At 37.5% G+C, this 9,165-nt stretch overlaps 1 protein-coding gene across 2 annotated transcripts in view; it reads right to left on the bottom strand.

The window, feature by feature from the left end:
- Positions 1-329: 329 nt before the first annotated feature.
- LOC107098473 (von Willebrand factor A domain-containing protein 7-like) overlaps positions 330-9,165 on the bottom strand; it is a 20,640-nt gene continuing 11,804 nt past the window's right edge. For both annotated transcript variants that reach the window (XM_015396189.1, XM_015396188.1), the window contains exons 6-18: positions 8,974-9,102; positions 7,744-7,930; positions 6,353-6,522; positions 6,144-6,256; positions 5,934-6,050; positions 5,663-5,836; positions 5,446-5,578; positions 5,190-5,342; positions 4,774-4,866; positions 4,366-4,637; positions 2,136-2,269; positions 1,233-1,392; positions 330-810 (exon numbers count right to left, since the gene is read on the bottom strand). In XM_015396189.1, the coding sequence (XP_015251675.1) occupies positions 433-810; positions 1,233-1,392; positions 2,136-2,269; positions 4,366-4,637; positions 4,774-4,866; positions 5,190-5,342; positions 5,446-5,578; positions 5,663-5,836; positions 5,934-6,050; positions 6,144-6,256; positions 6,353-6,522; positions 7,744-7,930; positions 8,974-9,102 (2,213 nt within the window). In that variant the 3' untranslated portion in view covers positions 330-432. The remainder of the gene's footprint in view (positions 811-1,232; positions 1,393-2,135; positions 2,270-4,365; positions 4,638-4,773; positions 4,867-5,189; positions 5,343-5,445; positions 5,579-5,662; positions 5,837-5,933; positions 6,051-6,143; positions 6,257-6,352; positions 6,523-7,743; positions 7,931-8,973; positions 9,103-9,165) is intronic.

Raw genomic sequence — 9,165 nt, 5'->3', positions numbered from 1 at the left:
CCCATGAAGTTAAATGCTGTGTAAATTACAGGGCTGATGCATTTAAAGCTACAGTGTGTAATTTTGGGAACCACTGCTTTAAGAGGTTGATGATTAATCTTAAACTTGCTTAAAGGGGCCCTAAAAATTAATTCCTCTATAAAGCAGGGTCAAAGAACTTTAAAAAAAAACTTTACAAATATTTTATTAATTTAGTGTAGTGTTAATCTTTAGTGCGAATTTAGTTTGTTATTGAGTAGGTAGGATGCTGTTTCAGGATCAACAAGAATGGTGAATGTAAAACAGACATAACAATGAATTGGAGACACACAGCTTTAAGTTAATACAGCAGTTTTTAATCAAATTAAAAAGCATGGCACATAAACTGCCACGTGTTTATGTCCATATATTCCCAAATCAGTTACCATTCATTTTGAGAATCTGCAAACTTCTTCAAAACCTTACTACAAAAACAGATACCAAAAAGCAAAGCCACACAGGCATTGATAGAGTTGTTGCAGGAAAACCAGCTGAACGAATAATTGAGTGGTAGCATGTGCCCACATTGCCAACCTCATCCACAGCAACAATCTCTACGATCTGTGAACAGCATGAGGCGTTGTAGTACGCATTGACAACGGAAGCATCAAGAGTAGTATGGGTAAAGGTCCCATTCCCTTGATTCAAGGAAACACTCTTTATCCCAGAGCCGTTTCCATCAGTGAGATTGGCTGAGAGCTCCCATCGGAAAGGTCCACACTGCGAGACATCTTTCGGGCAATTATCTGCCAACACACTCATCTCACACTTTGGTGGAATAAAATCTGTGATCTGGGCAAAAATACAGAGTAATATGATTACAATCCGTCATTTTACTTTTGCCTTTATTAATTAGATTGTTAATTTTATTTTTTTTTATTTTCAAAAAAGATAAAACAAATGCTATGTTCAGATGAGCCAATAACACTTTAATTGATGGTAGGTGTTAAAAGAGACTAGCATTAAATGAAAAGTTCCTCAACAAAGTTTCGTATGTATACTTTAACCACCAATCAAGCCTTTTCATTTGTAATCTTTTTCATTTTTGTATTTCAATTAAATTGTGTTTGATAAACACCACATAAGCTTTACAAAAGAATTGGGAATAGAGTTTTTCAACTTCACAAACATCTAATCAGCATTGCAAATATAAATCAGAATAAAAACCTGTTTAATATTCTTTCATACAGATTATAATGAATGTATTATTTTACCTTAGTAATAACAGACAACCTCAGAACAGCATAATTGGAGTCAACACCACTCTCAGACTTGGCTTCAATAGTCAGAGTGACATCAGTGCCTGACTCTGTGTCGGAAGATGGTGTAATAGTCAGTGTAGAGTTAACATACTGGCCAGTTGACAAGCTGAGGCTGTTGAGAGATGAGAAAAAAAATCGGGGGAGATGAGAAAAGTTTAAAAATGTCAGCCTTGTGGTTAGAGCAGTGTGCTTGTGCTCTGAGAAGGTTGCAAGTACCGGTTCGATCCCCACAGCCTGCACTCTGGGTCCCTGAGTAAGACTATTGAAGTGAATTTTTCCATTGTAAGATTAATAATGTTCAATTATATATTCACCTTTTTCAACAAGTTACTTGCCAATTTTTCCGTAGCACTCTCCAGCCTTGTGGAAGTGTACAATTTTGCCTCTTCTGTCTTTGGACAGCTCTTTGGTCTTGGCCTTGTTCATAGTTGGATTCTTACAGATTGCATGGGGTGGACAGGTGTCTTTATGCAACTAACAACCTCAAACAGGTGCATCTAATTAAGGATAATAAATGAAGTGGAGGTGGACATCTTGAAGGCAATCTAACCGGTCTTTGATAGAAAGGGGGTTCACATACGTATTTGCAGCTGTATTACACAAATAAACATTAAAAAAATCAGATATTCATATATTGTGTTTTCTGGATTTTTGTTTTCTCTCACAATGGACATGCACCTACAAGGACAATTTCAGACCCTCCATGATTTTGAGATAGGGGAAATAGCAAAATAGCAGGGTTTTCAAGTATTTATTTTCCTCACTGTAAATATTTTACATAGATGTCACCTTAAACCTAATGTTTAAGTATTCTACAGCAGCATTTGACAATAAACTATAATAGTTTTTACCAACCTGTTTGGGTAGGTCATTGGAAAGTCTCTGTCATTCCGGGCGTTGATGGTGTATTTACCCCCAGCACCCATGCTCATTATACTGAAGGGAAGTTTAAAGGCTTCTCCTGGCTCAGCACTTCTGTCCACTGCAGCCTTGAAAAAGCAAGATGGGGAAAGGGCAAGGATGACCATTTTTATTGTTTTACACCTGTAAATTTTTCAAAGTTTGTATGACACTATGTAAACAATGGAACATTCTTTCAGTTTTAAAAAACTGGCATTTTGGTGGTCCTATGTAAACTCTTTTTTTTAAAGACATGGAAATATCCTCAGAAACCCCTGGGATTACCCTTCTGGGCCCTGAGCATAACTGCTTTAAAGCATTTCAACAGAACTTCCACTTAGGTTAAAGTTAAATAAATAGAGGGCGATATTTTATTTTCAGGGTGAATCATCAAAATAAGTTTTCCTCCTAATTGTAAATCATTCTGGTGATATATTAATGTGCACGTCCCGACAGCTATATTTTTCCGGCATACACATTTATCTGTGGTGAGCTATGGTTTCAGCCAGTCATTTAAGCTCACCTTTCTCACTGCGATTCTTTAAAAATGGCTGAGGGTCGAAAGAGAAAATGTGGCTCTGTTCGAAAACCTAGGACGGGTCCTCCAAGGACGCGGTCTACCTAGACTGGATCCTTCGAAGTCCTTGAAAATAAGGAGACCGGAAGAGTTTTGGCTGTAAATTCGACCAGGTCTACCCTTTGGCGGGTTTTACCGCTGTATGCTCTGTTGCTTAGCAACCGTGAATGTTGACACACAAAGCAGGAAAAGAATGAATACAGAAGTTTTCAAAACTGTTTATTTATTTATTTTTTATTGTGAGGTGAACAAAGACTACACTCACAAGAATCCAGAGTGGAATAAATGTTCCAACAGCCGGGAGCAGAAACAAATAAAATCAAATGTAATGATAGAAACCTTAGTCAGTTAAATAACATGCTGCTGTCATTCTGCACATCTCTGATGTTGCTGCTATTTTCAAATATCCATTACTGTAAAAATGTCCATAGCTGCATATTGGTTATTTATTCCCCAGTTTTATATTGTTAAAACACGTTACAGTATTTTATTGTTTATATTTTAACTCTTCCCTATTATGTTATTCTTATACATTTTTCTAAGGTCCACATTTGTGTGACCACTTTCAATAATCTTTCTGCTGCTGTAAATTTTCCCATTGTGGGAAAATAAAGGGATTTTCTATTCTATTCTATAAAAGGGGTAGAAAGATATAAGTAAATCTAAACAATATATTTACAAAAAATATATTGCAAAATCTCTAATATTCAACAACAAAAAATACAAAGTTAAGCATATTGTGCAAAATAGCAATAAAAAGATAAAAATCCTATCAGATTTATAGTCCCCACCCTGCAAATATATTAGTATCTGTCCTTAAATTACAGCCAAACCCATTTACACAGTAACAGATTAAAACCTTTAGATAAACCAAACATTACCGCCACATATATGACTCAGTAACCATTAAAACAACTATTTTCATTCATTTCAGACGGAACTATTCACAGAGTTGTATTATATTAAACTGAACTTCCAATTTTCACCACTGTTCGGCGCCAAGTAACCTTTCCTCTGATCACAGCTTGCTTGGTCTCGCAATGAATCCTGGGATATCCAAGAATACCGAGGATACATCGGACCCGTCCTTCAAATCGAGCAAAAAGAAGGACGCATTTTAAGGCCGCATAACGAGGACTCTTGGAATCCAACCAGACCTCAGCGCCGCGCTATGACGTAATCGGCCTTCGAATCCGGTCTTCTAAGGATGCGTCCTAGGTTTTCGAACAGAGCCTGTGTCTACTAAGTGTATGAGAAGAAAAGAAAGGGCTCAGAAGAGGCAAATATTTCCCAGAATGCTTTGCGCAGGGAGCTCTCCTCGCAAAGCATTATGGGATTTGTTGTTGCTACCCGACAGAGGCAACTGATAACAACGCAGTGAAGGAGGAGTTAGTTGAGCAATGGAGCAAAAACTAGTGATCATCTGTCTGAACGGTCAGTTAACTGAGTTTGCTATATAGTCCACCATATATTTCCCACTCTATGTGGTGATTGAGGGATTTAGCGGTTAGAGCAGATCCAGAATCTGGATTTAAATTTTCTCTTTATTTATGTCATTATTAAAACAGATGTAGTTAGAGGATATAAAGAGATACTACATGGACAGACCTGGATTATGACTTTGGAGACAGACATCTGGGTGGTTGACTGTCTCTGAAATTTAGTGTTGGACAATTTGTCTGTTCCTTTCAGAAAGAGCACAAACTCCCCCTCAGGAACAGCATCAACTGTGACCAGGAAGTCTCCATTGCCCATGTCCGTCATTGCACCATTGGTTACTGCCTCTGAACTGGACAATGTTATTAAGCCAGCCTCTTCAACAGTGATTGATGACGGACCTTTTCTTCCTATTACTGATAGCATCAGTGTGGCAGGTTGGCCTATTTTTTGTATTGAAAAGAAAGTTGTTTTAGTCTTGTTTTTCAACTGTGCATGTATTTACAAATGTATTTCATAAAAAAACATTGTGAAATATTGTGCAATATAGAAATATGGTGGTAAAACTGTACTGTATACCTTCTTGCGGTCGCCCACTGAGTACTGCGTAGCCTGAGTGAGGTCCAGTGAACTTTTCCACAAAGTCATAGACAAAGGTAATTGTGCTCTGGCCTGAATAAAACAACCAAACCATTAAGAACACACCAACAACATATGTGCCCCCGCTGCAAACACTGCAGCATACACATACATACTCTACCTAAATGCATTTTCTGAAGAGCAACTATCTACATGCATGTTTCAGACTAGAGGAAGTCATAGTAACCAAGAACATGCAAAGTCCATATTGATAGGTCCTGGGTGGGATTCTAACAGTGTTTGAAACACAGGTGGAACAGGTAAATGAGGAACATAACTGTTCTCTCAAATCTACTAAAAGTACATAATTCTATGTCAATCTGAGACCCACATTGCCCTACTAGAAAATATCTGACCTGTGACTTTGAGTGTGTATGGCTGACTGGATTTGATTTCAATCTTCCAGGTTCCTGACTGTGTGTCAGCATTTAGACGGATTCTCCACAGGTTTCCCACAGTCTGGATGGTTCCCAGTTTACCACTAGTTTCACTGTTACTCTGGGTAGCCCCTGTAAATATAGATATTGCATCATTAGAAAGCATTATTACTCACAGAGAAAATCAGGAATTCTTTCAATATTATCTGCAATTCTATTTAAAATTGTATGTTACCAGCAGGATTAGTCAGTGTAAAAGTTAGGGATGTTCCTGTGATATAGATAGTTATGTTTTTCAGGGATTGATCCAGCAAATAGGGGAACGTTTCTTGCCCCCCAGCAATCCTAGCTCTTTGAAGAACTGTTACCTGATGGAAATTTAGATTAATCATCTCATAGATTCCTCAAACCACATCTTTCACCTGCAGTCTAATGCATGTAAGTGCTCTTACCAGGGCAGAAGTTGAAGTGTCAAGAACAATATCTGTAGCCTGAGGGAGTTCTGACTTAGACACCCTGATTGCCTGGCCTCCAGATGCCAAAGCCAAGTCCTTATAGTCTTCAAAGGAAGCAGCTGCTAAAGAACGTCGCTTCCTGCTTCCTGTCGCAGTCATAAAGAATGAAACCTAAGAAAGAGTTCATGCAGATACGTGAAACTAGAACCTCAACTTCCCTAATTTATAAAGACTTTTTATGCTTTGGTCACAGCTTTTCTATGTTTACCACAGATTTGGTGCTTCTCATGAGAGCAACAATTGTGTCTTTGAGAGCAATGTCTTTGGCTATTGCATCAGTGAAAACATAGATGTTAGATGAGGAAGGAGCTCCTGTGAGGGCCAGCTACAAAGCAAAAAATCTAATGTTAGGATTCACAGTGCCGTTATCATCATTATTTCCAGTTGAAATTAAAATGGTCATAATTAGTTACTGTACCTGCAGTCCAGACAGACACATCTCTGGGGTATCTCCACCACCTTGTGCTCTGAGCTTTGAGATCTCTGTTTTCATTTTATTAGGATCAGTTGTCCTTATCATTGGTCCAAAATCTAAACATATATGGAAAATTGGGTTTAAACATAAAGAATAACCAATAATCTATTTGATTAAACTCTAAATATAGTAATATATATAACGGCTTTTACCTGGGTCATTAAAGGGCACGAGTATGTATTCAGATGGTTCATCCTGTGTTCCCTTTTTGCTGTCAATGAGGTCATAAACAACTGACCTAGCTTCTTCAATGTCATCTGACATACTGCCAGTGGTGTCAATAACAAAGCACACTACTGATGAGCGAGCGATTCCCATCATTCTATGAGAAAACACAAGCAATAATGTTTTTAATTGAAGAATGTACCTCATGGCAGTTATGTGCAATGATCAGGTATTATGGCCATCTTTTGCTGCCAAAACAACTTTAAATAGCTAAGGTACGAACTCATCAAGAAGTCTAAAAGGAAAACTTTGATATTAGACTCTAAGATGTTAATAGCCAACCCTTTGAGTCTCTTAAGTTGCATGCTGAATGACCAGACTCAGAAATTTTTGATTGCCTTTAAATGAGGTAAACAGGAAGTCAAAATTCCAGCTACTTCATGCCTAACCCTGGAATTTACCATAACTATTTCCAGTATATTCCCAACCCTATGTCATAAACTTGAAACTTTGGACCCAATATTTAAAGCAGACAGATCTGGATTAGTTCAAACAAGTTCTTTATTCGTCATCTGGTCCTAAATAGCCTATTTAGGACCTTGTTTGGTATGTCATGTTTGTTTACCTTTTTAAAATTATTATTTTCTTTATTTAAAATGGGTAACAAGTTACACATCTATGAAGTTCTCAGTATGACAGGTCATGGTCAAGTTTGAAAAGTTCAGTTTAGGCAACTGGATGCAAACTTTTAGAAGACTTCATGTCCGGTTACCTAAACTCGTCTTTTCAAGCAAGTTACACTTACTGACAAATATACAAATGTTGTGTTACCATCTTTTATGAGGCCTTTTCATTAACTTCCATTCATTTGTATGGCATAACCCAGACTTGAACCATTACCAAGATATCTTTAACCATGAACTAAACTTGATTGCCACCTTACATCTAAACCTAGTTCCAAACCCAAGGGAAGAAATTTTCCTCATAGAGACCAGTTGATTGGTTCTCACAAGTACTTTTAAGTCTGTATATTTATCAATATAAAGACACACGCACATGTCATGTCACACTATACGTGTGGGGACATTCCATTAACTTCCAATCATTTCCCACTCATTTCTATGGCCTAACCTAGAACCTTCCCCTACCCCTAACCATTACCAACACTTACCTAACCCAAAATCTAACCTGACCTCAATTCACACCTTCGTCCTTAACCTAACCCCAACCTTAAGAAGACCACCTTTCCTCATGGGGAGCAGTCATTGGTCCCTAAAAGTACTTGTAAGTCCCATAAATGCAGCATATATTCCAAAATCGTCCCCACAATATGACAAAAACATGGCAACATTTTTTTTTCGAAAACTTGTTGTTGTACCTTAAAAAGTCATGATCGCCTGCAGCCAGGCGGATGTTGTCTAACAGCTGGAGGCTGGCAGATATTGCTACATTCACAGCAGCATCGTGAAGAGCCTGATTGTGTGGCCGACGTTCATCTTTGCTGATGCTTCCCCGAGGAACTACTGTGCTGGTGAAATCAGATGCCCCTCCATGGCTACACTTGCCTGACACCGGAAAGAAGAAGATATAAGGGCTATAACTCAACAAATGTGAGAAGTATCAACAGAGTGGTTAGGCGTTATGTATCAGCTTATCTTGAGGTAAAGACAAAAAAACTGTCTTTTTTAAATATGAAATAAGATAAAGTACATAAAGACAAATATATATAAGTATCACAGATAAAATACAGTGCTGCCCACAATATAGCTACATAGCAAGCCTTAAAGGTAAATTCATATTTCTAATTACAAAGACCCTGTCTGTTGTTTAAAATTTTTAAAACCTCCTTTTGCCAATTGGACACCACTTAGTCTTCTGCTATACTATTTGTGAAGATTACGATCTCTAATTATTATTTTTTTTTTGCAAAATCTCTGTGGATCATCAGCCTTATTCTCTTTTCCTTGTACCTCAACAGGAAAGTTTTCTATAGGATTCAGTGGATGGCAAAGAAAAAGGTTTCTGAATCTGGTGAACCACTTTTATTTGTTAATGCTTTGGGTCATTATCCTGTTGAAAGTCATAATATTACTTAACAGTGAAAGTGGCAGTTTTGAATTTTATCTATCAGAAAACTAGTTTATTTGTGTTTGGACCAAATTGCTCCTGTTAACCTTGTAATGTTAATTTGGGACCCATGGCAGAATATTTTAAAACCAACTGTCACTTATTTGGGTTTTATGTCAGACAGGGACTTTAAATCTGACATAAAGAGATTAGAGCAGATGTTAAATCGTGTTTTCAATCACCTATGGCAGCTAAAACAAACAAAAATCTTTTCTGTAACATGACCCATCTTTGGACCAGGACCTTTTGTTGCAAGAGAACGTTGCTTCAAACTGCACCAACATGAATCCCTCCTACTTTCCAATAAGCAGTTAAGGGGATTTTCTAAACTCTATATAAATTGAGTCCTTTTTTGCAACACAAGGACAATCCCTTTGCATCTTTTCACTGTGGTCAGATTGAAGTATGTCTGTGTATGTGAAAGTTGCTAACAAATACAGTATGTTGTCTTTAGACTTGTTGTTAATATGAGACTATATACCTTTAGGCTTTTCTGAAGAAAAGATTCCCATGTAGCCTGATGTGAGTTTCTTCTCTTTGAGGATGTTGGAGAGGATCTGATTAGAACATGTTCCGCTTGAGCAGTCACTGCAGGTAGGAGTGTTCACATCTACACACACACACACAAATAAACCCAAAAAGTATTGGCTTTTATGCTTATAAATTTTATAGA

This window comes from Cyprinodon variegatus, unplaced genomic scaffold (genome assembly GCF_000732505.1).
Source record: "Cyprinodon variegatus isolate N-32 unplaced genomic scaffold, C_variegatus-1.0 Scaffold780, whole genome shotgun sequence".
Lineage (NCBI taxonomy): Eukaryota > Metazoa > Chordata > Actinopteri > Cyprinodontiformes > Cyprinodontidae > Cyprinodon > Cyprinodon variegatus.
Note: the sequence above shows the minus strand (reverse complement) of the source record. Positions and strands in the feature narration are given on the sequence as shown.